Here is a 26,856-nt window from a genome sequence, read left to right on the forward strand (position 1 = left end):
TTCCGTGACACATCTCAGACGTCACTTAACTCCATTGCGTGTCTTGGTTTCGTTTTTTAGGAAGCTGAAAGAGATCGGGAACCAAGAAACAATGAGATCCAAAGATCTCAGTGCCGCAGAGATCTCTTGTCCTGATGAAGAGGCGTTCTCCCATTTTCCTGTCCCTTTGAGCAACCCTGCAACTTTCCTGCAGCAGAAGCCCTTCCTCCCAGATAGATAGCCAGCCAAAAGTGGGAGGGGATTTCCCTCTCGCAGGCCCAAACCTTAGGAGAGAAAAACCCCGCTTTGCTTTGAAGAGCTGCACCAACCTAAGTAAACTCAGAGCTGTTCTATATAAAGCAGAGAAGCAGAAAAGGTCAGCAGGCACTGCTGGCGGTGCCGAGGCACCGGCAGCTTCTCTTCCCACTTCCTTTTCTGTTTTTCTTTTCTCTGCCAGATGCTTCTCAAACTCCACATTTGCAGCAGGGTGCAAGGAGGAGCAGATAACAGAATAGGCACGTCATACTGAACCTCCGCAGCCGCTGGGGCAGACGGTCCGTCGCAGCCCCATGGTCTCAGCTACCTGAAAATCCCAGGGCCCTGCTCCAGCCCCCCCCTCTCCCTTGCCCCCAAATTCCCCAGGGACTCTGCTCTGACCCAGCGCTACATTTGTGATTGCCCTGAAATCCCCCAGGGCTGCAGCTCAAAAACTACCACTGCTTTCTCTCACAGGCGAGGGGGGGGGATTTTTTTTTTCCCTTCGTGTAAGAGGCACTGGTACCTTGCGGGCTGAACTGGGGCTCTGGAGAGCTGGTGTGCAGCACGTCAACTGACCTCCTCCGGTCAGTGAAAAGGTTTGGCCTCCAGAAAACGCAGCCCGAGCCACGCTCAATCCCGTTTCTTGCTCCTGCTGCCTGCTGCTCTCCCTTGCCGTTGCCTGCTCACTGGATGCCCTCAGACACCTAACCACCACCATCATGAAAGGATAACGCAAGGCAACGGCCTCATCATGGGCCTCGAGACGCAGCATAAAGCAGGACTGCTGGAGATAGCAAGGACTAGCCCTGGTTTGGAGGAGGCTGGGGTCACCCGGAGCTGGGGGCTGAGCTGGGCAGAGCTGGGGGCTGCGGGGAGATCGAAGGCTCCTGGTAAAGGCTGGAGGCTTCTGCTCAGGCTGAAGTGAATGAAAATGCCGAAAAAAAGGACGAGGAAAGAGAAACCGAGGCTGGAAAAGGACAGGGAACACCCCCCCACAAGGTCCGCCCCCGGCGCAGACCCCGAGCCGGGCCCCCAGGGCGGCCCTGCTGCCGCGCAGGAGGCTCAGCCAGCCGGAGGGGGCTGGGGCGCTCACCCAACTAGCGATCAGTTCAGATAGAAAAAGCAGGAGAAATGCTGAAAGCGCCTTTCATTTTTACTTTTTTTTTTTTTATTAATAAAATACTTCATTTCCGTGCGGTGACTTCATTCCCATGTGTCAGCTTCGTTTCCCAAGTTGACTGTGGCGCCTCTGAGAGCGCCAAGCAAGAGGCGGCCCCGAAAATGAAAGGGAACACCGCTCCCCTCCCTCCCGAACCTGCGGGAAGGGGACCAGCCGGGGAGCAAGCCCTCCGCTTGCGACGGGGACAGACCGGCCCCGACAAAGCGCCAGCTAGGGGGAGCCGGGGCCCGCCTCCTCCGCCGGCGGGCCTGTCGCACCGCCCCGGGGTGCCGCGGAGGGGCAGGGCCGGGCCGGGCGGGGCCGGCCGGGGCGGGCGGCAACAGCCGAGGCCTGCGAATGTCCTCGGGGAGCCGGCTGGCGCTCCCGCGGCGGGCCGGGCCGCGGCGGGCCGTGCTGGCAGGGCTGGCTGCGTAAGTACCCGGCCGGGGCCGGCAAGAGGCCGCCTCAGCCGGAGGCGTGGATCGCCGGGCTCGGCCTCCGCCATCCTTCCCCGCCTCCTCCCGCGCGAAAGGGCCTCGCCGTGGGGCCTGAGGAGGAACGTGGTTTTGGGAGGGGGAAGGGGGAGGAAGGGTGGGCATGACTGAAAGTTCCCGCTGGGATAAGGCAGCTCCACCGGTGCCAGCGCCCGCTGTTGTGGCCGGCCTGTGGAGCAAGGCCGGGCATCTCCTAGAGACCTCCGTGCTAGTGGCTTCCACCAGGCCCTGCTCAAACGGAGCCTCGTGTTATACCCCGGGTGCAAAAGCTGCCGGGAGCCTGATTTAACCATGCTGATGTTGTGGGCTGCACTCGGCAGAGGTGGCGAACGTGGGCACAGTCACATACCCTACACGCATTCCGGTCTTTGACCCGGCCACGACACCCAGTGTCATCCTGGGCTGCCAGCGCTGCCACCCTGGGCGGAGGTGGCTGGCTGCCCCCAGCCTGCGGGGAAGCATGTGCTTTGAAGGAATATATCCTCTGAGGGAGACATGGATGCTAGGTTGGGTATCCAGCCTGCTGGAGCTTAGCAGTCGAGGCTTTTACTGAACTGGGTGAGATTTTATTTTCAACCTCCCTCTCTGCTGGAATGGGTCCAGAGGAGGGCCACTAAGATGATCGGAGGGCTGGAGCACCTCTCCTGTGAGGACAGGCTGAGAGAGTTGGGGTTGTTCAGCCTGGAGAAGAGAAGGCTCTGGGAAGACCTTATAGCAGCCTTCCAGTACCTAAAGGGGGCCTACAGGAGAGATGGGGAGGGACTCTTTATCAGGGAGTGTAATGATAGGACGAGGGGTAGCGGTTTTAAACTGAAAGAGGGAAGATTTAAATTAGATATTAGGAAGAAATTCTTTACTGTGAGGGTGGTGAGACACTGGAACAGGTTGCCCAGAGAAGCTGTGGATGCCCCATCCCTGGAAGTGTTCAAGGCCGGGCTGGATGGGGCTTTGAGCAACCTGGTCTAGTGGGAGGTGTCCCTGCCCATGGCAGGGGGGTTGGAACTAGATGATCTTGAAGGTCCCTTCCAACCCCAACCATTCTATGATTGTATCATTTTATGATTCTTTTTTCTTTTTTCATAGAGTTTTCTGCATTGAAGCAGTCCTGGGGGAAAAATTGTGTCCTAAGATGATGGAAAACTACATGGCAGCAATGGTGCTGAGCGGAGTTGGTGACACGCTGGGCTATTACAATGGGAAATGGGAGTTCCTGATGAGTGGCCCAGCCATCCACAAGGAGCTGGCGGAGATGGGGGGACTTGGCAACCTCAGCATCCAAGGTTGGAAAGTCAGTGATGATACAGTGATGCACTTGGCCACAGCTGAAGCCCTGGTAGCTGCCGGGAAAAAAACAAGTTTAGTGCATCTCTATTCCCTGATTGCAAAGAACTACAAAGAGTGCATGAATGACATGAAGGGCAGAGCTCCAGGTAACCCCTCCATAATGGTGTCTGGGCAGGCCTGTCCTCTCACTAACATCTCTCCCTTTCCCCTAGCTTGGAGCTGCGGCTGGCCCTGGCTCTGCTTTCAGCTGTTTATAGCGTTAATTGTATTTCATGTAAAGGCAAAAGTTTTCCACACTGAGTACCTGTTTCAGGATGAACTAAAGAGAACAGAATCAGGCAAGCTGAAGTGGTTTGGCCTTCTCTGAACTAGATGAAAAAGATACTGTTTTGCCCACATTTACAGAACATTCTTACAGGCATGTTTGAGGCCTGGCCTTGAACTCAGAGGAAGGAGGCCAGCTTTTGCGATGGGATTGTGTCAATGGATGAAAAATGCAAGTTCAGCCATGTATAATGTGCACCCTGAGATGCTGTGTTAAAGCAATGCATTTAAATAGAGAATTAATACCAAACTTAGCATGATAAACACAATAAATTACATATAAAATATATTTAAAGGCACAAAGAGCCTTGCTTGGAATAATTAAGTTTATTAAACCCAAAGTCTCTTTGTGGCTAGCTCTGCATGTTTACTTTCTATGCCAGGACAGTCAGGCCAGAGTCATCTTTTCTGAATGCTGTACTTCCATCATCTCTTTTTCCTCTGCATAGGCACAATGGTGCCGAGGTAGGGGCACAGGCAGTGGGGACTGGCAGTGTGTGGCAGTATTCGGGAAGGGCGCCTTGACAGGCTGCAGTAGCAAACCATATGCAACATGTTCTGTAGTTAGTTCCTAGTTCACCCGTGCCTGCTGACCCAGCTCTTCCCTGATGACCCCGTCTCTCTCTGGGTTCGTAGCCCAGCCTCTTCTGGATGCTCGAATTAAACTTAAATTGGAGCTACTGAGGCTGGGCCTGTAATTTGGCTAGTGCAGGCAGTGTGAAATATCCTGGAAACACTCAAATTCAGCAATGCTATGCAAAGTTTATACATTGAAAAGAAATTGCCTAGACATGCCGATTTTCATCATTGCTGTCCTAGGGTCACTGAGCATAGTGTGACGGAGCTGTGCATTTCCAAGGTAAACCAGGCTGGAAACTCGAGCAGGAATTTATTCCGCTTACCTTTATGGAGTAACTTCCTACCATCGTGTAAAGAATTAAACTATCGGTATTCTTCAACACAGATAATCTCACTTGGTGGAGTAGCCTAATTAATAAAATATTTAGGAAGGGGTAACGAAGCTTGCCAGGATAGCAAGAGTCGGCAGGTTAAACTTCTGAAAAACTCGCAGCTGTTTTGGCAAAGGAGCATCTTGTAGTTCCCCCAGCTGATGGGGTCTGCCAAGGTGGACTAACCGCAGCTGGCAGTGAGACAGCACCTGGGAGCTATTTTTGCCTCCGATATCTAAGCTTGGTGACTAAAACCTGAGACGAAAAGGAGAAAAACCTAAAATTTAAATGTTAGTAATTAATAGCTAAGGATAATAGCACACCTGCTGCACTCCCGTGAGTAACTGAGCTGTAGTATGCTCAAAAGCAGTTCCTATTTGGAAGTGAAGGATTTTAAAGTTAATTTGCATTGGACACTAATCAGAATGACAAGGAGAGGTCAGGTTATCTAGCTAAATAAAGAAATGCAACTTCTTTAGTGGGTCTGTGGACACTTAACCTTGTAAAATTTTGGGGAAAGTGGGGAAAGCAACGTGGAAAAAAAAGGAAGTCTGTTGGGAATGTTCTTGCAACAGCATTCTGGAGTGCTCTTGTTGCAGCCACAGGAAAGGTGCTCAGCTCCAAGTGTTTCAATCCTAACACTTAAAAGAGTTTAATGCCCACTGATGTACTACCAAAAGGAATACCTAATCTATATCCTGAAAAGCTGTCTGCAGTCTGGACTCTCCGTGCCATGTTGATAAATCCTAACGATAGAAGTTGCATGTCGATAACTTCTTTCGGCAGTTCAGAGTAAATGGATTTTAACTGAGAACATAACCCAAGGTGATGCTGTTCTGGCCAAAGTAAGTGCTCACCAGGGAATTGCAGCCCTTAAGGCTGAGAATGGAAAGTTGCTGTTGTAACTTTCACCCAAAAGAGAAGAGATTCCCCCGGAACTGTGGGGGAAAGTCACATTGCTCGCCCACGCAAGGGAGTCCAGACCTGAGAACCAAAAACTGCAGTGACAAAGGGATTCCCACAACTAGTTATGAGTCACCGGGCGGCTACAGCAGGGTCCCTCGAGTATGCAGCCCCAGGTTAGAACTCACTGGCTTAATTCAATGGCAAGTCAATCCCTACATCCGTTATTGCTCTTTGTGATGTGCCACAGCCACAAATTCATTGTTCTTGGCAGATAATGAAGCCAATGAATGAAGTGACACAAGCATGGCCATATTTCTTTTTTCGTAGTACAACTATGTCTGGAAATCTCTCCAGGAAATCTACTGCTTCAAAACTTTGTCTTTCAGTCCAAATCCTCTCCCTGTGGAATTATTTAACACTATGTGTTTGTTTTAACTCACCTTTTTTATGTGTATTGATCAATCCCAAACAACTGTTGCTGTCTGCACTCATGAGGAGTCTAAATAAGTGGAATGGAAGCCTATTCCAGAAATAGCATCCAGTTGCACTTGACACTTTTTCAGGTTGTCTTTCTTCACACACTGCTCTTCGCTTGTATTTCTTCTTTCCTTAGACCAGTAACCTCCTCGGGTTACTTTTAGTTTCTTATTGTTAGTACAAAGGATTCCTAACCAGGATTTGGTGGATTTCCAAAACAGAATTTCCTGATCCAAAAACTCCTACGGCAGTTTTTTTTTTAAACCTGTTTTTTAAAAAAGACCTGACAATGTGATTTCAGCTTAGTCTTCCTAAATTGGCTTTCAAATGTTTTAATATTTTAACTGTTTAAAAGCGTGAGGATAATACTTGTAATAGTTCGTAAATCACAAGAGTCTGAGCTGTTGTATACTGGTGTGTTTTACACAATTTTTTTCATACGCAGGTTATCAGTAGTCATCTCCTGAAGTAATACACACAGGTTTAAAGCTGTAAGTAAGCTGTTATTGCAAAATAACCACTCTTTCCTTGTAGTTTAAGTCCTGTCATCTTCCTCGTTTGCTTTTGACTACAGTTAGTGCAATAACACTTCCAAGAACAATCTCACTTTTTATCAAGGACTGAGTCGCTTGCTCTCAACCTGCACAGACACGTCCTGAAGAAATGTCTTTCTCACAGTTCCAACAAGATTACAGAGTTCGTTTTGTTTTTGTTATGCAGATTTTGATTTTAATCTACCCTAGCCCCTTTGCTCTCTTCCCTTCCCCTTGTCTTCCTGGCAAAAGGTCTGTTTTACCAGGAACATATGAAAAGGATAGTTGGCACAGCTTTTTAAAAATGCATCTATCTTTGACAGGTTCTTTTTAATGTCCTATTATAGGTCATAAGTGCAATGCTCAGTACAGTTAGATTTTTGAAAAAATGCCTCAATTTCCTGATAATCATCATGAAGTTGGAAATCATACTGATATCCCTCTTAACGATTTTGATACATAGCAGCCAGCACTGAATTAATTAACTACATGAAAAGCAGATTTAGAGGCCTGAACATGTTCCCACTTTGAGACACCACAAAAACAAACGCCCAGTTAGAGGTTTGATGACGATCAGTCCCAGCAGAGCCCAGGGCTACCCACACCAAACGCTCTGCCTTCTGCTTCTTCCAGCAGAGAAATACGGCCCCGCAATTTTCACTCTGCAAATCACCGCGAAGAAGGATGTCTAAGGAACATCTGGCCTGATGCAGGGGTTGGCCGGCCGTGTGCCACCGCAAAAACAGCAGTTCTTATCTACTGGGAAGGGTGTGACGGTGGCATCACGCGAGAGGCTGGTGCCGGCACAGCAGGCATGGATGCGGCTGGTGAAATAGCAGGTCTGGTTGGTGCCTGGGTCACTCTGAGGGGAATTCATGAGAGCTGAAGTGGCCTGGCGTAGCAAACCCATTTTTTCCTGTGGGGGAGACTTGCACAGGCCACTTCCATTCTCAAAGTTGACTTCAGTTGGCAGGCTTGCAGGGCAAATAGCCCAACAGCCACAGGACCCAGATGCTTTTTCAGTTTGAGACAGCCTTTCGCGGCGAGCTGGTCCACCCGTTCATAGTGCACAGAGGGCTGTATCCTGAGCTGATCTAGTAAGCCTATAGTGTAACAATACTGTCGGAAAAGAAATACGCTAAAGACACTTAGACCAGAAGTATAAAAGGATCCATATGACTTTATTCCTGACAGCGGCCAGCCCTTATTTATTTTTAGCACATGTCCAGAAGCCAATCTTAAAGCTGCGCTTGGATGTGGAGGTATTTTGGTTACGAGAGTGCTGTAAATAGTGTGTGCGGGTAAAAGAGACTGCCATATGCCAAGTCCTACTGCCAAGCGTGTACGTGAAAGTGCAGAATTGAACAGCTCTGCAGAGTATTTAGCACAGTACCTAGCTGTGATTAGCAACCTCCCAGATCACGGTGATCTAATTGCACCAAAGGAAATTGAATTGTAGAGTTACGTGAAGTTTCTGGATCAGGCTTTTTCCTTGCTACTGTGTTCTACTTAGTTTGACTTTCAAAGTAACAGAGCACCTGCAAGTTTATCGGCTACCTATCCCGGTTAGGCAGCAAAGTATAGCAGCAACAGTCTAATTTTGGGTGCAGGAGCATGTCAACTGCTGCTGCTGCTGCTCTGTGTCTGAGAGAGGACTAGGCACACTGTGGTTAGGAGAAGACTAGTCTTTTGAGTCCGCTTTTGCTGTTGTCCAACACATTAAAACTTAAATGAAGCTGCTTGAAACCTGCCCTTGATTTACCTTTCTGCTGGAAAAGAAGTATTTAAGATTTGGCCAGAAGAGAAGACAAGGAGAAAAAGGCAAGGTAGAAGAGAATCAAAGATAATTTCATGTTTCAAACCTGTATCCTCTTCCTTGCACATGAGCATTTGGGCTTAGCTCTCAAAACTTGTTTCACCGTCTTGGCTGGGGAAGCTGGCTGGGCGCTGAAATTTGGATGTGTTTGCGCAGATGCCTTTATCCTATGAATGTACTGGACTAACAAGTGAGTTTCGGAAAAAGCAGCACTGGAAGAAGCGGAGTCATTTCTTTAAAAAGTAAATAGCAGAACTATGAAAGACATGGAGGTGGGCAAGGAGGAGTTAACACACAGTGTTTTGCGTAACAAAATCGTGGCTCTGGTTACTGTGGGATGCTAAAGGAGTCTGAAGGCATGCATGGGTTCAAGCTAAGGAGACCAGTTCATGGTGGCTAGGTACACTGGGGGGGTTATCGAACACAGCATTTTGCATCCCTCTTCTGACTCAAGCAGGTTTGCTGCACGCCAGGCGGCTTGGGGAAACGCTGTACTTGCCTCATTTTTTATAGTGTTTCCGTAGATATTTGTTAGTGGCTGTGTTTGGAGATGACCTAGTGCGCTAGAGAAACCTTTGGTCTGACCCAGTACAGTTGTTCTTCAGCTTATTGAAGGGGAGTACAGTAAAAGCCAGCTATGCAGAGCATGTTGTGGTGAGGGAGAGACCACACTCATCGCCTTCTGACAAACTTAAACTGCAGCAAGGGAGATCTGGAAAACATTTCATATCAGTGAGGCAGCGGTTCCTGGGGAGAAAAGATTCCTGGGGAGCATGTGTGGTCACTGTCTTTAAAGGGTCCTGTAAAGAGACTAAACAACTGTCAGGAAAAAAAGGCAGAGGTACTTAGGCGTGCCTTGCATCAGGGATCAGTGTGATCTGATGGCCCTCCAAACCTCCTTTATATATGTCTATCTAGATATGTATGTACAAAATATACCTAATATATATAGTATATATGTTTTCTAGATCAATTATTAAATAAATAACATGAAATGTAAATATAAATAATGCAAATTACATAAATCAGCAGTGGAATATTTTTTACTCCCCTAGACTTTTAAATTATTTTCACGAACAGGAGTTACCAGGTCTGCATGGGAATATGCAGGATGCACCGGGAATTTAAGGCAAGAAACATGTGTGAGCAGGCAACTGATGTTTTTACAGGGAAGCCTGAATCCCTTGCAGAGAGTAATGCTTCCTCCCCTGCTACCCTGCCTGTCTTCCCTCGGTTCCCCAGCTGTGTTTGACCCTGTCACCTACTGATGCGTGTTTCTGTTTCTCTCTTTTCTTTCCTTTCTTTCTTTCTCTCTTGGGCTCTGCCATTCCTTTCCAGGTGGCGCATGTCAGGAAAATGCGCTGAAGCTGGATCCGGGGCAGCCGGATGGCTGGAGGATCCCATTCAGCCCCCGGGGGGGAGGCTGCGGGGCCGCCATGCGCTCCATGTGCATCGGGCTGCGTTTCCGCCACCCCACCCAGCTGGACACTCTGGTGCAAGTCAGCATCGAGAGCGGACGGATGACCCACCACCATCCCACTGGCTACCTGGGGTCCCTGGCTTCGGCTCTCTTCACATCTTTCGCGGTGAATGGCGTGCCCCCCCCGGCCTGGGGGAAGGGGCTGATGGAGGTGCTGCCACGGGCAAAAGCCTATGTGCGGGACAGCGGCTTCTTCGTGGAGGAGAACATGGCGCAATGGTGAGCTGCGCTCCCAGCACTGGGTTTTGTTAAAATAATCCTCACATAGAAGAGGGCGAGCCGTGTTTATACGTAAGCTTCAGTAATCACATTGTGGTGAACCCCTAGAGCAGCATGTGCCTGCCATGGGATCAAATCGATTCAGAAAGTCTCCGAAGTCCCTCAGGGGAAAAATACCTCTAACTTACTTAAAAAAAAAAAAAGTCCGACCGTGTTTGGGTCATGTCAGTGTGACATTTTTTGGATCCAGTATGAGGTAGCTCGACTTGTCATCTCAAGCAACCGTGTTCTGATGAAAGATGGGAAGCAAGGCCGGGGAAGAGCACCAGGCGTAGGGCTGAGCTCAGTTTGAAAGTTATAACCAAATGCGGCTGCAGATTCGGTGTGGCTCTGTGCGCAGGGGCACACAGGGGCAGGGGGGGAGGTACTCTGAATTCGGGAGGATGACTCAGTTCTCGCTCTGAGCCTTTGAATCCTGTGCAGCGCGACAGCAGCAGGTGCTGGGCTGCCTTCTCCCATGTGGCTGGAGGGAGGGGAAATCTAACTCACTGAAACATGTCCTTGTGCCTCTTACTGTAAATCACGTCCCTAGGTTGGCAAACGGGGGGAAGCCTACCATTTTGCCGAGCCATCGCTCCGGGCTCTTGATGCGGCCGGGAGGGCCCGCGGGGAACTCGGGTATATGCTTCTGCCGCGGGATGTCTCTCGCAGCCCCTCCGTCTTGTCTCCTGTTTTGCAGGCATTACTTTGAAGAGCAATGGGAGAAATACCTGGCGGAGAGAGGCATATCAGACGGGGTCTCACTGCCCACCTTCCCCCCCAAGTACGGCGTGGAAGAGAGAGACTCATTCTACACCTCCCTCAGCTACGACGGCTGGGGGGGCAGCAGCGGGCACGACGCCCCCATGATCGCCTACGACGCGCTGCTGGGCGCGGGGGACTCCTGGGCAGAGCTGGCTCACCGGGCCTTCTTCCACGGCGGCGACAGCGACTCCACCGCCACCATCGCGGCCTGCTGGTGGGGGGCCATGCACGGCTTCCGGGGAGTCAGCGCCTCCCTCTACGCCCACCTGGAGTACAGGGACCGCCTGGAGCAGGTGGCCAAGGACTTGTACCGCCTCGCCTAGGTGGGGGGGAGCAGGGCCCCCCCAGGGCTGTGCTTACCTCACTGCCTCCCTTCGCTCACTCAGGGTTTTGCAGACTTCAGTTTGGATTAAAGCACGCGAGCGTAAGCCAGAGCCAGGCCTGCTTTTTCTGTGTGTGTTGGCTTCTGCAGGGAGGCCATTTTGGAGGTAGCCGCTTGGGGCTTGTGGGCGGTGGCAAGCAGTTACAAGGGGGTTTGGTGGGAGCACGCAACAGTGCGTCTGTCCCGCCAGCAGCCCAGCCCTGCAACGTCCCTCCTCCTCAGCATGGCGGCTGCACACCCTCTGCTCCTCAAGAGGGGCGGGAGCACCCACTGCAGCGCTGCTAGCGACACTCCAGCAGCGGGACAGGCAGCAAAACCCACACAAGCTGCCCCATAGCAGGGTCCTGCCCATAGGAGCATGCCAGAGGGGCTCAGGGATGCACGCCTGGTCGCGGGGAGCGTACATGGGCTGGCAGAGATGCCTCCCGGCAAACCCATGACGGCCAGCCCCAGCTCGCCGCCCTGTACTGCTGATGCGGAGTGCCAGGGACACCGCTTGCCATCTGGCACTGAGCGTGCGTAAAGCTACAACCTCTGCTCCTCATCCATTGCAGCAGGTACGGCCCACGGGAACCGACTGGGGGTGGCAGGGGGGAGCAAACAGCCAGTTGTGTCTGAAGACAGCAGAGTTTTTCCTCATACAATTATTTTAGCAGGCGACACTTTTTTTTTTTTGTTTTAAATGATTGTGGGGAAAAACCCCAAACCCAACCTGTCAGCTGTGTTGGCAGTGCATTTTTTGCATAACTTCACAGCACTTTTGCTATACAGGTAAGAAGGTATCAGGCTACTTCCCTAATTGGGTTAGTAGGGGAGTTCAAGACTACTGACCAAACCCTTATCCAAGGTCAAAGGGGATAATGAGAATTAAAAGGTTGCATTTTACACCAACTTAAGCAACTTCTGTAGTGACCTACATTATGCTGCTTACGTCAAGGTTACTAAAGATTGTCTGCTTAACATCTACTATGGATAACTCTATAAAAAATAGGCTTTTTCTTTAAATCCAGACTGTGACGCAGCAAAGTACTCCTTTTGGAGCAGTTTCAAACCCCTGTATCCCATTCAATAAATAGACCCGCCATGCCTCTGTTAAATGTTATAGTCTATCATGGCATGAATTAAGGGACGGGAGGGAGAAGTGAGAAGAGCCAGAGGGTGCAAGGTGTCTGCAAGCTCCAGCTTCCAAGAGAGAGGAGATGTGGTGCCGGGGCAGGAGGAGGGATGATGCACCGGGGGACGGGGGTGGTGGGAGGGGGTGAGGCTGCCTTAAAAGGGGGAGTTCAGCACACCTTTATGCAGGGAGTGCGCATAAAGGCATAATGAAAGCCCGAATCTGACAAAAAACAGCAGCAATAGGAATCACAACTTCAACACAGTTTACTACAGCTCTCGGGTGTGTTGTATAAAACATGTTTTAGTGCAACATAGTACAAAGTTTTTGTTGATTTTTTTTTTCTAAAAAAAAAACAAAAACCCAAACATTTTTCCACATCATGCATGGATAGGGTATCTCTCTTTCTTCTCGGGTTCGTTACAGAAAGTTACAGCAGAGAGTGGTTTGAAAAGCTTCGTGTTAAAACTCGTTACAGGAAGAGTCTGCCTTATAAAAACAGAGAGAAGTCTGAGACCAGGCAACACACTGCCAGAGCAACGGAGAAATGTCACCAGCAAGGTACATTCAGGGACCACCATGGGAGCCACTTCCCAGGAAAGCCTGGGCTCGATGCAGGAACTGCCGGGCTGGGAAGGGACCCGTTTCGGCCAGGGGGAGGGGGCCACAGGACAGCCCTCCGGGATAGCCCTGCTCTGGGGCAGACAGGCTGGTGAGGAGGAGCGTGGCTTGGGTGCAGCACAGTGCTCTCCCAGGGAAGAACGGCTCCCGCAGACTCCATTTTCTTTTTTTTTTTTTTCCCTTTAAAGCTGAAATGAGTTGCAGTTCCTGCCCAGGAGCAGTATGTACAGGAGATACTACATTTACGAAACAATACCCACTGGCTGCAGCTGCTGCTGTTTGCGCCTCGGTTCTTCATTTCATCCCACTCCTCTCTTTGCAGACGCCTTATCCAGAAAGGGAAGACAAGTGTGTGGGTGTGTGATACATATATATATAAATATATATATATATATATATATGAGTGTGATATTATGCATATGCTGGGGCCAGTAAGCAGTTATGTCTCGAGGAGGCAGACTTCGCAGAGGGATGAGTGAAATTTGGTCTTCCCAGCGGAAGAAGAAACCAATACCGTTCTGGTGGAGGAGCAGAGGTGGCTGACTTCGAATGCCCTGGCACGGGACAGTCCGCAGCCACGTGGGCCCCCTCCCAGCTGGGAGAGAGGATGCGTGGTGCAGATCTCCCCCCCGAGGCTTCGTCACCTCTGAATCATCAAGGCATCAGGGTCTAACCAAGTAGTGCTACAGAGCATTTGCTGAGGTCCCCTTCTCTTCACAAAGAGCAGTCCCACTCTCCTGCAGAGGCTGTGGGTATGGCACCTCTCTCGCACGAGGCGGGGGGCATGGGGGGTGGGGTGTCTTGCAGCTGCGCCCATCCGCCCCGGTTGGCTTCAGCCATGCTGCAAAAAATAAATGGCCAGATTTGCCAGGAAGACATCAAGGAAGACAACGAAAGGCCATTTTTGGCAAACATTTTCTTCCGCCAGACGTTAACGCTTAGGGCGTATGGGGGAGGAGGCGGTTTCCTCCACAGGACAGGGCAGGGGTACTTGGCATTACGGGGTACGGGAGCTCCGGTGCCCCACATGGCGAGAGCCCTGGTGTGGTTCTCGAGAGCCATATCTTTCACAGAAAGAACAGCATTTCCTGCCACAGCGACTGCCTACGACAAGAGCAGGTGGACTTTGCCAGGAGGGGGAGCTTATGGAGAATCGGTTTCTCCTCCTAAAGCCCCAGGAACGAAAAATGACAGATGCACACACGCAAACAGGGGAAGATTTCTTCCAGCCCAAGGGGACAGGGAAGCCCCCAGGGCGCCGATGCGGTGCAGGCTCCTTGCCTTGTCCAAGCTTGTGCTGGGAAGTAGTGCAAGCTGCAGGGAAACTCGTGACACGTGGTGGTTAACTGTGTGTCCCCACTGCGTGGCATGGCTGCAATTGGGCTCCTTGGCTGAACCATTCAGGGGCTGTGAACCCAACCGTGGAGCTTCCTTCCCCTTTCCCCCTTTCTAGAGTCATTACTTTGGTCATGTTGAAGCCTTCAGAGACTGGATCCAGCCACCTGCCCCCAGGGGACTGGGGCACAGAGGGGACCCCCCTCATCAGAGGTGGCAGCATGGACACCGGGGAGGAGCATGACTCTGGTGAGCTCGACTGTACGAGGACCCTCTTTGCTACCAACATAGTCAGGGCTTTCAGGTGTCCTCCTTCCATCTCCCCCTTCAGTTCCCGGAGACAAACTAAATTGCTTTTGTCCTGATTGCAAGCTCGCTGAATATTCAGTCTCTCCAAGACTGGGGAATGCTCCCAAAAGGTGAACTGCCCCCTCCTGAGAGAACAGTAGGATGGAGGCAAGAAGATACTGAGGCTACAGCCAGCTTTTGAGATGGACCTCCCGACAGCCCAGCTAACCCCTCAGAGGTTGACCTGGCTTTGTTTTGCAAGAGGGAAGAGCTAGCTCAGCGCACCTAGGGAAAAGACGTTCTTCACCGTGGCACCGAGTCTGAGGAGGAAATCCACAGTCTGTTTTGGAAAACATATACATTTACTTCCAAAGAGATCGTCCCAGGACCAAAAGCCCCCTGGGATCTCCTCACTGTGTGGAGGGCAGGGGACGCCTAACAGTTCTTGGAGTGACCAAAAAAGAAATGACAATAAAAAAGTAATGGCCCAAAGGACAGCAACTGACAGGAGCAAAATTAATCCGAGGGGAACATCCGCTATGTACAGCAAGCGCACGGACCCTCCATCCATCGGGCTGAGGGGGTGCGTTCTCACAGGCGCTGGAAGAAGCCTCGGATCTTCCCGTCCATGCTGGCTGGACACTCCACAGAGCTCAGCCGCCAGGCTGGGGCACAGATAACGAAACAAATGAAACAAGAACAACAAAACCCACTCTGTTCCTTAGCGATCCCAGTGTGTCTCTGCTTCTCTCTCTCTCTGCACGTCCCTCAGGTGCCACTGCCTCTTTAGTCTATGGTTCCCGGGTGGATGCTGAGGACCGGTGGCTCTAGGCAAGTGGGGGAGTAGTTGAGATGAGGCTCTTTGATCCACAGCAAAGGGACCCCGTTCTTGCCCTCGGAGTTCTTGCTGGAGTTTCGGCTCTTGAACCGCACCAGCAGGATGGTGATGATCAAGATGCCGAAGATAGGAAAAGGGTAGAAGAACACAAAGTAGAAGAGGGCGTCATTGGAGCAGATGACGGACTGCAGGGTGGAGCCTGAAAAGAAGCACAGGACAGTTACCTTTCACAGCTTCTCTGCAATGCATGGCCTATAAACATCTTCAGAAACATAAAAAGCAGATTCTCATTAATTTGTGTCAATGCAGGAAGCGAGGCTCTGAGCAAAACACCGATATTGGTAAACAGAGCAGCCGGAAAAAGCTATTGCAGGGCATGTTTTGGCTTTATTTCCCCCAAGAGTTTCATGAGTGCTAGAGAGAGTCCCAGTCCCCCCCTGGATTTTCTGTGTGCATTTTCTTACAAAGCCGGGAGCTTTGCAAATCATTGTTTCCCTCCGTGGTGGTACACAGAGGCAGCACCCCAGGGTATCTCTCCTAAGGGCCCACAAAACTCTCATGACCTCTCTGGGGCTTCTAAACTATCTGATGGCTTCAAGAGTTGCTAGGAAGAGACCCTTGTGCCACAGGTTGTGTCGTTGTGCAAAACTAAGCCAAATTGCACATGCGTTTCTCAAAGGGAAAGGCTAAACCCCAGTGAGGGGCAACGTCTGCCCCTGCTGACCCGGACACACCAGGCAGTAAGTGCAGTGGGATGGGCAGCCCTAGCACAGAGATAAGCGCAGCGCACATGTGCAAACCCAGCCAAGAGCTGGGCTACAAGCCACCGAGCTGACTGGAAAAGCACCGGCACCACAGATTTGCCCCAGCGCAGGCGAGACCCCATCCCACTCACTCCTTGGCCTTTTTATCTTGCTTGAACCAAAGATGCAGGGGACGCCAGGGCTGTGCCCCCAGCAGGGTTGTTGCCTCTTCTCACCTGCATCCTGCACATGAACGGCGACTGTCCCCGACTCCTCCTCTGCCAGCCGGTACCACACGCCATTGGGGTCTGCCAGCCATTCCTCCACACGGCAAGAGTAGTTGCCTGTGTCGGCACCACCAGCTTGCAGCACTGTCAGCCGGAACAGTACCGCCGAGAGCCTCTGGAAGCGCAGGCGGCCCTCCCAGCGACCGGCCTCAGGGCTGAAGACAGCATCAGGGCCCACGCTCAGCACAGCCTCCCTCTCCTCCTCCTCCTCCTCCTCCTCCGTGCGGCCGCCCACCTCTTTGGCTCGCAGGTTGTACCACGTCACCGCAAAGTGGGACTCCGGGCTGGAGCGGGACAGGATGCTGCAGTCCAGCGGGAAGGACTCCTTCTCCTGCACCGTGAGGTTGGCGGTGGCCGTGTCCACCTGCAAGGTGGGATCTGAGATGACAAAAGGGAAGAGGTGAGCGCTGAGCAAAATGCTACCGTCAAAGCCACCCTGCCCCAGTGCAAACTGATTGTCACAACTCCAGTGCTGGGCACGATCGAAGCAAAACCCAAAGGCTTGATGCAGCTTGCCAAGTCCTACAGGTGCCTCTGTGGTCAACCCTACAGGGCTCACCATCCTCACCTCACCACATGCCGCCTGGCAGAGGGTCGAACAGGAGCTGGCTGCAAGCGCTGTGCTACCACCCTACCCACGCAGACCCTCGCACCAGCTAACAGGCATGAGCGTGAGACCAAAAAGCTGCTGCGGCTCATCCAGAGGGGCTACAAGAATATGTCAAGAAATACTGAGGTTTGGTGTGTGCGCCGAGGAGCGATGTACTACTACTCCCCAGCTACCAGCACAAAAAGCATTGCACTCCATGCTCATTTTTTATTTCTTTGAGAGCACTCAAAGGACTTGAAAATCAGTATGACAAGAGGAGAGGATTTTTTCCAGCAATTTGGGAAGTTATTTAGGTAAGAGGTTCTTCCATGGAGATGTCCTCAGCACAGACACAGCAAGGATGCTTCCAAAATCTGCCTCTCATTTTTTAACTCTAGTGCTTGCTGCAAGGCTAGAGATGTTTTTACCTAGCTGAGATACAGTGGCCAGAATCTAAGATGAATTGATTAAAGGCTGACTTCAAGAGCAATTAACATGTGGTTTAGTCATCTTGCCAGGGAACGCATACTCCAGGGATCTCAATCAGTCCAGATCTAAGCTTTCATTTAAAGGTTAAAAAGCCCCTTCCGACACGGGATCTGAGCAGGAAGGGCAAGCCGATAGCTCGCTGAAGAGAGAGGCGCTTTCTCCTCCAGTGAAGATAGCTGGGCAAGCTCTCCCTGGTGCAGATTCCAGGGGTCCCTGCTGTCCCCCAGCTCTCATCACCTGCGGGGCTGCTCTGCCCAGCGGGGCTTCTCGTTACAGCACCGGCCCTACACTTTTTAAGTGGTCCTGTAAGGAAAATCTTCATTAAGGCCAGAGCTCTTCAGGCCATAGGCAACACGAGTGTTTTCAGTTCACATCTTCACCCAGAAAGACTCCTGAGGTAATGAGGTAAATCCTGAGATTTTGGAGACTACTGAGGTAAAAAGGAGGAAGGGAACGAAATGGCTTGTCAAAACCAACAGAAAGCCTCCCCCACCTCAGCAGGCTAAGCAGAAAGAGGAGAACTGCTGTCTGAAGGTGCAGAGAGGGTGTTTTTTCCCCTCCTTGCTCATGATTATAGCCCTGAAAGAAAAGCATGGAGATCCTAATTAATGAGACATGAGTCACAGGCTACGCTATTTTTAAGGTTAGTCATTTTGTTAGCTACTGGCTGCCATGAAAGAAAAACAAACAACAACAAAGCACTTGTAGAAAAAAAATATCTTGAATTAGCGCACCCCCAGCTCCCTCTCTTCTTCCCACTCCACATCCTTCCACAATTCAAAATGAGCCTCGAGGATTTCCCCTGCTGTTCATTCCCCCCTCCACGAGGGCTGGCAATTCTCAGCCTGGATGAAGAGCTGCACTTACAACCATGCAGAAATGCGGCGTACAGGGATTGCCTGTCTCTGCTCAAGCCATCTTGGCCAGCAAAGTTTCCCAAGCAAGGACCTGCAAGCAAGGACCTTTCCCAAGCAAGCTCCTCCTTTGCAGTACAGATCTCCTCTGCCATGACTGACCGCTAAAATCTTTCCAGAATCTTACCCTTTTGCCAGCTCCGTTGCAGAGTTACGAGGCTGACGCCTCACTGGAACGGGCAGGCATAAAGCACCACAGCAGTGTTTGCAGAGCGGTTGGTTGCTTTACGTGCTGGAAAGTACCCAGCAAATGAGGACCGTAACTGTTATTTGACCTACAGCCTTTAAGACAGACATTTAATCTCAAGTCATTTGCCTCAAAAACTAGGGAATCTGTATTTTCCAAGGTAAATTGTCCTTGCACTTATCTGTTATTAAAACAGACGAAACTTGGCAGAATACCCTGGGAATCTGCTTTTGAGGGCCTAGGAGTCCCTGAGTGCTGATCAGTCTTTCAGAACCCTCTTTTAGAAGCACACGAGCAGGCAACTCCACTGAGCCATAAGCCAAGCAAGCGGGGCAGAAGACCAGCCTGGCTGAACAGGGAACTCAAGAGGAAAAAAATATGATCTCTATAAGCGAGGTCAGGCTTCGCAGGAAGATTACAGAGCTCTGGTTCGTATACGCAGGGAAAAGACACAAAAGGCTCAATTAAGAGTTGAAACTGGCCAGTGTTTTGTCAGATAACAAGAAGGGCTTTTTAAAGTACGTTAATAGCAAGAGGAGGTCTAAAGAAAACATTGGACCAATACTTGTTGAAGATAGCCATCTGACTAATACACTAAAAAGCAGAGGTATTCAATGCTTTTTTTGCCTCAGTTTTTAATAATACCGATTAATAAAATAATATTACTTTAATGATACTGGGTGTTAGTATAACACGAGTGTGGGAACAGTGACTTTCCATTTGTGGACGTTGATATTTTAAGAGACCAGCTGTATCAGCTGAATGTTACCAAGTCCCTGGGGCCTGATGGGCTTCATCCCACAGTACTGAAGGAACTAGAGGATGTTATGGCAGGATCCCTCTCGATCATCATCCAAAGGTCTCAGGAGTCTGGGGAGATCCCCGCTGACCAGAAGCTAGACAGTGTTATTCCAGTTTACAAAAAGGGCATGAGGGAAGACGCAGGGAACTACAGACCTGTTAGTCTAAGATCCTGGAAGAATTATGGAGAAGATTATACCGGGTACTACTGAAAGGCATTTAAGGAACAATGCAATCATCAGGCACAGCCAACATGGGTTCACAAAGGGAAAGTCCTGTTTAACTAATTTAATATCCTTCCACGATAAGGTCACCAGCCCAGTGGATGAAGGGAAACTGGTGGATGTGGTTTTTCTGGATTTTAAGCAAGGCTTTTGGTACTTTTTGATCCCTCACAGCATCCTTCTGGACAAGTTGTCCAGCTGTGGGATGAGCAGGTTCATGGTGCGCTGGGTGAAGAACTGGCTGAAGGGCAGAGCTGAAAGGGTTGTAGTGAATGGAGCTACATCTGGCTGGTGCCCGGTCACCAGTGGTGTTCCTCAGGGCTCAATTCTAGGGCCAGTTCTGTTCAATATATTTATCAACGATCTGGATGCAGGAGTTGAACGCACTGGGAGGTGCTGCTGACTCTCTTGAGGGACAAGAGGGATCTGGATAGATTGGCGCATTGGGCAATGATTAATGGTATGAAATTTAACAAGTCCAAATGCCAGATTCTGCACCTGGGACAGAGTAATGCTGGGCACAAGTATAAACTGGGAGACGAGTGGCTGGAGAGTGGCCCTGGAGAAAGGGATCTGAGGGTGCTGGTCAACAGCAGGCTCAACAGCAGTTGTGCCCTGGCAGCCAAGAGGGCAAACCACATCCTGGGGTGCATCAAACACAGCATAACCAGCCGGTCAAGAGAGGTGATTATCCCGTTGATTATTCAGCGTTGGTGCGGCCTCAACTTGAGTACCGTGTGCAGTCCTGGGCCCCACAATTTAAGGTCCTTGAATGAGTCCAGCGGAGGGCAAAAAAGCTGGTGAAAGGGCTGGAAGGAATGTCCTATGAGGACCAGCTAAGGACTTTGGGTTTGTCTAGTTTGGAGAAAAGGAGGCTGAGGGGTGACATCATTACTCTCTCCAGCTTCCTGAGGAGGGGACGTGGAGAGGGAGGTGCTGAGCTCTTCTCCCTGGTACCCAGTGACACATGGGAATGGTTCAAAGCTGCGCCAGGGGAGGTTTAGACTGGACATAGGAAGCATTTCTTTACCAAGAGGGCGGTCCAACACTGGCACAGGCTTCCTAGAGAGGTGGTCGATGCCCCATCCCTGTCCGTGTTTAGGAGGCATTTGGACGACGCCCTTAAGAACATGCTTTAGCTTTAGGTCAGCCCTAAGTGGTCAGGCAGTTGGACTAGATGATCACTGCAGGTCCCTTGCAACTGAAATATTCCATTCCATTCCATTCGCGACCCTTTGAAACTGGAGTTTTCTCCTTGGTTTGAACTTCTGTAGCCCTTTTTACCCCACTACATCCTGGAAAAAACAAGAAGCACCTGTGCAGATCCCTGATGTCTGCTTCCCTGTGTCTGGGCATGGCTAAAAGGGTGGTGTTAGGCAGCAAGATCTGCCTGAAACGCTATCACTGGCAAGACGGTGGCGAGGAAGCCTGTCAAGTACCTCCTTGTCCATATAGAGGCAGGCTCTTCATAGCCAATGCCTGCCCCATCAAGAAGCCTGAGCCCTTGTCCCAACTGACAGATGAACCCTTGGAGCTGCACACCCTGCATCTGCTTCTTCACCTGCAGAATGGGGAGCAGCAGCGTGAGAAACTGCCTGGACACTAGCAAGGGTCTCGATCTCCTCTGATGCCCTCTTTTCATGTTAGGATCCTGCCCCCGGGGCGCAGGCCTGGGAAGCACAGCTAGCTTCTCCCATCTCATTCTCAATCAAAATAGGAATAAAATCAGAAGCCTATCCTATTGAATCTGCCAAAAGCGCTGTAAAAAACTAAATTTGCAGGTGCAGTGGTGACAAAATCCCAAGTCCATCTAGCTGTGTTTGCAGGGTTTGCTCCATGCTCCTTCCAGAAAAGCAAGGGTTCACCCAAGAAGACATGCAAGAAAGCAGTGGCCCTGCCCTCTGCCCAGACCCGCTGTCGATGACAGACAGATGGTGACTCGTGTTTGGTCCAAGAGGGCAAAGCACTGCTCAAAGCTGTTGGCAGGAGATCCTCCTCACCTGGCTGCTTGACTGTGAGGGTGATGAGTCCAGAGAGGTCCTCTGCCCGCTTGTACCAGCGGTCGCTGGGGTCAAGGAGCCACTCCTCCACACGGCAGTCATAGGCCCCGCTGTCCCGCACGGTGGCATTTTGGATGGAGAGGAGGTAGAGACCTGGGGACGGGCTCTCCAGGTGCAGCCGGCTCCGCAGGTCGCCCAGCACCGCCAGGTCCCCATAGCGCAGGGTGCTCTGCCGGCTCAGCTGGGCCACTGCCTCCTTCTCCGGGTGGCCCGGCCGCCAGACATACCACTCCACCGAGAGCTGGGACGAGGGGCTGGTCCGGCTGCTGACCTGGCACTCCAGGGTCACCCACTGGTTCTCGAGCACCGTGATGTTCTTGTGGGTCTGGTTCACCTTCAGGCGGTTATCTATGGGAAAAGGCCATTAGAAATACAAGGTGAACAAGGGCTGCAAGGGTCCTTTGTCTTCCCCACGAGCTCTTTCCGCGTGGCTACAATCCTGGGGTGTGATGAAAGAAATGAGCAAGGAGAGGAAAAGAAAGACTGGGGCCGGGGCGGGGGGGAGGGAAAGGAGGGGGAAAAGCAAATAGGACTTGTGGTTTTTTAGGGTCATCTGAAAATCTCAGGCTAGCCACCAACACCACCCTATGCAGCACAGGGAACTGGAAACCCATAATCTCCCAGTAGGACCTGGGGGGTTCTAAGTGCACAGACACCTTATGAAGGGAGGTCACACCTCCCTTCATAAGTAGCCCTGTCACACCCGGATCAGCAAGCCCTCCTGCAGTGCGGAAAAATCAAGGCGGAGAACGGACAGCTGATTATAGGGAACCACCATTGCAAAACAAGAAGTGGCACAAGGGCAAAGTCACACATGGTGTTTTGTGGCCTTGGGAATGTCCCTGGTTTTTGCTCCATAATTTCATTGATACACGGGGGGAGGTGACTGTAATCAGCTCTTTTATGTGAAATGACGTGTCATACACTCCTAATTCCTTCATGACTTCTTTCCAGGGGCACAGTCTGGACTTCCCCTGCTGCAGCAGGGTACAGCTGCTGCAGCAAGCGATGGGCACTGTACTTCCCAGAGAGAGGCAGGCGATGCAAAGGAGGGGGCACATCACAGCTCCCCCCTCCCTGACCGTCCCACAGCCATCTCAGGATTTTGCAGACAGAAACGAGGATCTGGGACCGGCAGCGAGTGGCACGCCATGGCCTGCTGTGCTCCCCGTGCGACCAGGCAAAGCTGTGCTGGGGACACCAGCTGGGGACCATACTCAGTATCTCTCTCGTACCCCCATCCACAGAGCCTGTGTCTAGCCATCTGAATCCTGACAAAGAAAATGCTTAAGCATCCTAGTCCATCCCTGTTATCCAAGTGCGTCCCCTCCTGCCTGAGGGATTTTTTTCTCCAGAAACAGGCACCTGGAGCAAGCAGGGACAAGGCAGGCGTCCTTGTGAAGTACTGGTGCTCTGCTTCAGCAGCACACATGGGGTCCAGGCTGCTCTCAAAGACGGTGCTTGCCTACCTGCCTCCCCCCTTCGCATGAAATGAGGGCTCTGTCCCCAGATCATGGTGGCCCATCTTTAGCTCCTCCATCAGCCCATCTTTACCAGTGAACTCTGCTGCCACGGAAACCACCAGCAGAGCAGATTTCTCCTCTCCTGGCAGCCAGCTCCCCACCTCATTAAACTTGTTACTCGCATCATGTGCACAGCGCAGAGGGAACAGAGACAAGGCTCCCCACGCCTGCCAGGATACAGGCACAGAGTAAAATTAAACTGCGTGCAAAACATGAAAATGCTTTCCCAGGCAGGCACACATCAGTTCTCTCTCAGTAGGTAGTTAGTTGACACTCTTGCTACATGATGCTCTTGAGGATAAAGAAACCTGGCTGGATACAGCGGCCCTCTAGATCGTGGGAGACGGACAGCCTTCATGTGGGGGCACTGAAATGCACGCCAACCTAGCCTAAATGGAAGAGGGTCACATCAAAGGGGGAAAACATCCCTCTTCATGCAGGGATGTGCAGGCGTAAGGATGCAAGGAGGGGGTGACAACGCTGTATCAGAACGAAGAGCAGAGGATCCCTGTTGCCCTAGAAAAGCTCGGTGAGCTCATGAGCCGTGCACAAGAGCCAATGCCAAGAGGACCCCACCGGTGCGGCACATGGTGGTACCTGGCTGCTTGACGGTGACCTCTGTCCGCCCGGACACCTCCTCCGCCAGCTTGTACCAGGCGTGGTTGGGGCTGAGCAGCCACTCCTCCACATGGCAGTAGTAGCTGCCACTGTCTCGGACCTCCGCCCGCTGCACCGTCAGGCTGAAGAGACCCCCTGACGCCGAGCGCTCGAACTGCAGCCGGCCCCGCAGCCCTTCCTCCTCTGCGTAGGTGCCATATTCGAAGGCTGAGCTGTGAGTGGTCTTCAGGATGAGCTTGCCGTCGGCATCAGAGGGCTTGTGGACATACCACAGCACGGCGAAGTGTGAGTCGGGGCTGGTCTGGGATTTCACCGAGCAGTTGAGGGGGATGGGCCTGTTCTCCACCAGAGTGATGCTCCGCTTTGACTTGCTCACCTGCAGCTTGGTCACTGTGAGGGAGGAACAGAGAAGAATGAGGAGAGTTGGGTCATTAACAGAGAAAAGAAACTCACCTGGTTTGAGGAGGACCAGAGAGTCCACCCCCAACTGCAGGCATGGCTACTCCTGCCTGGGTCCCACTTGCACTAGACCTTTAAGACAAAGGCATTTAGTTGTTCTCCTACCAAATCTTCTTTCTTTCACCCCTGACTCTACGCCTGGATCCTCCCACCGTGGCCCTCACCAAAAGGCTGCTTTTTCACAGTTTATTCTTTGAAAGGTTCCTTTTCTCAATTCACCGTAGTCTGAGGCACCAGACTTAGCGTGAAGGCTACACCCAAACTCAGTGGGTTTTTTCCATGGTGAAATCACACCACTTGCACCTCAGGGCAATGAGCTGTTGACCACATCCAGAGAAAACCGTTTCCAGGAAGAGCGAATTAAACAAGACTTTACTGCTGTCACATGCCAGCCATCTCACTGACACATAATCCATAGGCACGTAATAGCTAGGGGAGAAAACGGGCACAACTAGAGAAGAAAAAGAGCACCAGACTGGAAAGGATCAGCGGGAGCAAGCTCTGCTCCAGCAGCCAGGAGCTCTGGCACCAGGTCCATCACGGACCGCACAGCCTGGACAAGCCACAGGCATTCCCAAGCGTGGCTTCCCACGGCTTCCCTCGGCTTCCACACTCCCTGGGCTTCCCAAGCGTGACTGCGGCTCCCACGCAGGTAGCTAAGTGGTCACACAGTGTCGAGGATGACATGGGAGTGTCATTAACTCTTGTCCCTGCAGGGAGAGAGACACACACCGGTTTCTGATTCCTCTCTCCCTATGGGAGCTGGAGATAAAGCCTCCCCTGTGCGTGCTCAGGCTGTGCCTGCTGCCCAAGTCTTGACCCAGGGCATTCCCATCTGCAGGGAAGGACACGAAGCGCCCTCCTGTGACACTTGTGCCTGGTGTGCCCTGGAGCCCCGCTGGCTACAGACACAAGGAGAGGAGCAGCTCCCGGCCAGACGCACCACTCTTCCCAGCAGCTCTGCCACCACCTCCCCGCCTTTGCCTCTCCTCGCATGGCAGCTCCCCTCTGAAAGGGGGCATGCTGCCTTGCTGCCAGGTGAAGGGATTCTGCTCACAACTGGTACATCTTTTAACGAAACCTAGCGAGCACCCTGGGCACAGGTGGCATGAGAGAAGTGTGGCACCACAGGCACGAACAACTGAAGGCTGCCAGGGGAGCTGTGCCCATCTGCACCCTGGAAACCTGTCCCACGCATCCTGTGTTTGCAGGGAAGCAATATTGTCTCCTCTCTCTCATTGAGACACGGGCTCCTCGCTCTACATCACGCTTTGCTTCCAGCTTCCCTTGGGCCCCAAGGGTCTTGGATGCCTGCCGGCACAGGCGATGAGCCACGGCGCCGAGGGAGAGGATGGGCACAGGCAAACAACATCAAATGGGAGGGAGGAACTCCCATCGCAGCAACGCTTTCTGCTCTAACAGAGCATCTGAGATAGGCATCCTGGTAACGCATTAGACGTTCCCCTGGAGCCTGGGTTGCCCATGGCTTTAATCAGTATGCTAATAAAGACTCGATGGCTGTGTTAAGGGTATGGCACGCAGACAGTGGAAGGAGGGAAGGAGCGAAATAGTACCTTGTTTTTCCTCCCTGGGGACTTCAACCTAATGGAGAGATTTAGCATGACCCTGTTGTATTTCTGCCGTAGCCCAGACACACTCCTTCCCCTTTGTTTCGCTTCAGGATAGCAGCCTTAGCCACTGCACCCACGTTCGTCCCACCTTTTTGGCTCTACTGTTGGTTAAGAAAGGTTATTTCAAGCATTAATCAATCTTCTGAGTCCCTGGGAGACGAACCAACAAAGGGGAAGGTGATTCTCAGCAGTTTCCTTTCTCCCCCAGCCCCCTTTCCAAACAGTTTATTTTTAATTGGTACTGGATTATTTTCTGCAACCGTTACTAAGGAAACCTCTGTTACTATAGCAACTGTGTATGTTAAGTCAGTAGCCCTATATCTATTAAAATGCAGTATATACACACGCTGCGTGTGGTGGGGTTGCTCAGTATCAACACACACACAGACAAAGCCAGGGTATGCACAGACCAGAGCTGCTGAGATGCAAGCATTCCTTCCCTGTTCTCTTCCCACATCGCGGCACCTCCAGGAGATGAAAATGAGGAGGATGGGCACTGAGCAATTTTAAGCCTGGCGTTTGGTGCAACAGACCTGCACCTCATACGTGACAGATGTATTTCGCTGTAGCACTGAGGGCTTGTTCCTGGACCATAATCACGGCAATTCTCACTTTGTACGAACAGCACGGACCCTTGAGGTCATCCAAGGGCTCTTGGATGGCCTCCATGGAGCTCTCCCCGCTTCCTTTCGACATTTGAGAAGACGCCTTCTTTTGTAGGGGTGAGGGTGATGGGGAAGAAATCTTATTAATTCTGGCAAAAATGAGATCTTAAATTCCAGGCACCCAAGCCCTCCTTGGCAGCCATTGCAGCCAACATTCAGGAATTTGCCCACACATGCACAGCGTCTCTCAAATCTTGATGAGATGATCGCTTCTACTGCTGCTACCTGTGGGAGCCCCAGGCCCTGGCAGGGAATTACAGGTCTTCCCTTTGCTGGACTGCACACGCTTGCACAGGTTCATAACACTGTGCACAAAGTTTCATCCAGATTAGAGCTATCGGTGATACGTAATGACACCCCTGCCAATGCACTTCTCACCTAACATGACTTATTTTCCTACCGGAG

At 51.5% G+C, this 26,856-nt stretch overlaps 2 protein-coding genes across 4 annotated transcripts in view; one reads left to right on the plus strand and one right to left on the minus strand.

Annotated features, from left to right (window-relative positions):
• The first annotated feature begins 1,698 nt into the window (after window positions 1-1,698).
• ADPRH (ADP-ribosylarginine hydrolase) lies at window positions 1,699-12,122 on the plus strand. 2 transcript variants are annotated; one of them, XM_063348266.1, is made up of 4 exons: window positions 1,699-1,827; window positions 2,974-3,320; window positions 9,519-9,879; window positions 10,619-12,122. In XM_063348266.1, exons 1-4 carry the CDS (start codon window positions 1,754-1,756, stop codon window positions 11,004-11,006), a joined length of 1,170 nt encoding a protein of 389 aa, XP_063204336.1. In that variant the 5' UTR covers window positions 1,699-1,753; the 3' UTR covers window positions 11,007-12,122. The 2 variants fall into 2 exon arrangements, with proteins under 2 accessions (XP_063204336.1, XP_063204344.1); XM_063348274.1 differs by having other exon boundaries at window positions 2,974-3,170.
• Window positions 12,123-12,427: 305 nt separating this feature from the next.
• The window catches only part of IGSF3 (immunoglobulin superfamily member 3), a 104,444-nt gene continuing 90,015 nt past the window's right edge, over window positions 12,428-26,856 (minus strand). For both annotated transcript variants that reach the window (XM_063348299.1, XM_063348290.1), the window contains 4 exons: window positions 23,676-24,086; window positions 21,496-21,903; window positions 16,241-16,669; window positions 12,428-15,460 (listed from right to left, as the gene is read on the minus strand). In XM_063348299.1, coding sequence (XP_063204369.1) covers window positions 15,210-15,460; window positions 16,241-16,669; window positions 21,496-21,903; window positions 23,676-24,086 — 1,499 coding nt within the window. In that variant the 3' untranslated portion in view covers window positions 12,428-15,209. The remainder of the gene's footprint in view (window positions 15,461-16,240; window positions 16,670-21,495; window positions 21,904-23,675; window positions 24,087-26,856) is intronic.

This window comes from Chroicocephalus ridibundus, chromosome 1, assembly GCF_963924245.1.
Source record: "Chroicocephalus ridibundus chromosome 1, bChrRid1.1, whole genome shotgun sequence".
Lineage (NCBI taxonomy): Eukaryota > Metazoa > Chordata > Aves > Charadriiformes > Laridae > Chroicocephalus > Chroicocephalus ridibundus.

What these genes read in the sequence shown, in the direction of transcription:
- ADPRH (XM_063348266.1), top strand. Translation starts at nt 1,754, where the DNA reads ATGTCCTCGGGGAGCCGGCTGGCGCTCCCGCGGCGGGCCGGGCCGCGG. An exon ending in GTGCTGGCAGGGCTGGCTGC is followed by an intron (nt 1,828 to 2,973) that starts GTAAGTACCCGG and finishes CTTTTTTCATAG; the next exon opens with AGTTTTCTGCATTGAAGCAG. An exon ending in GAGGAGAACATGGCGCAATG is followed by an intron (nt 9,880 to 10,618) that starts GTGAGCTGCGCT and finishes CCTGTTTTGCAG; the next exon opens with GCATTACTTTGAAGAGCAAT.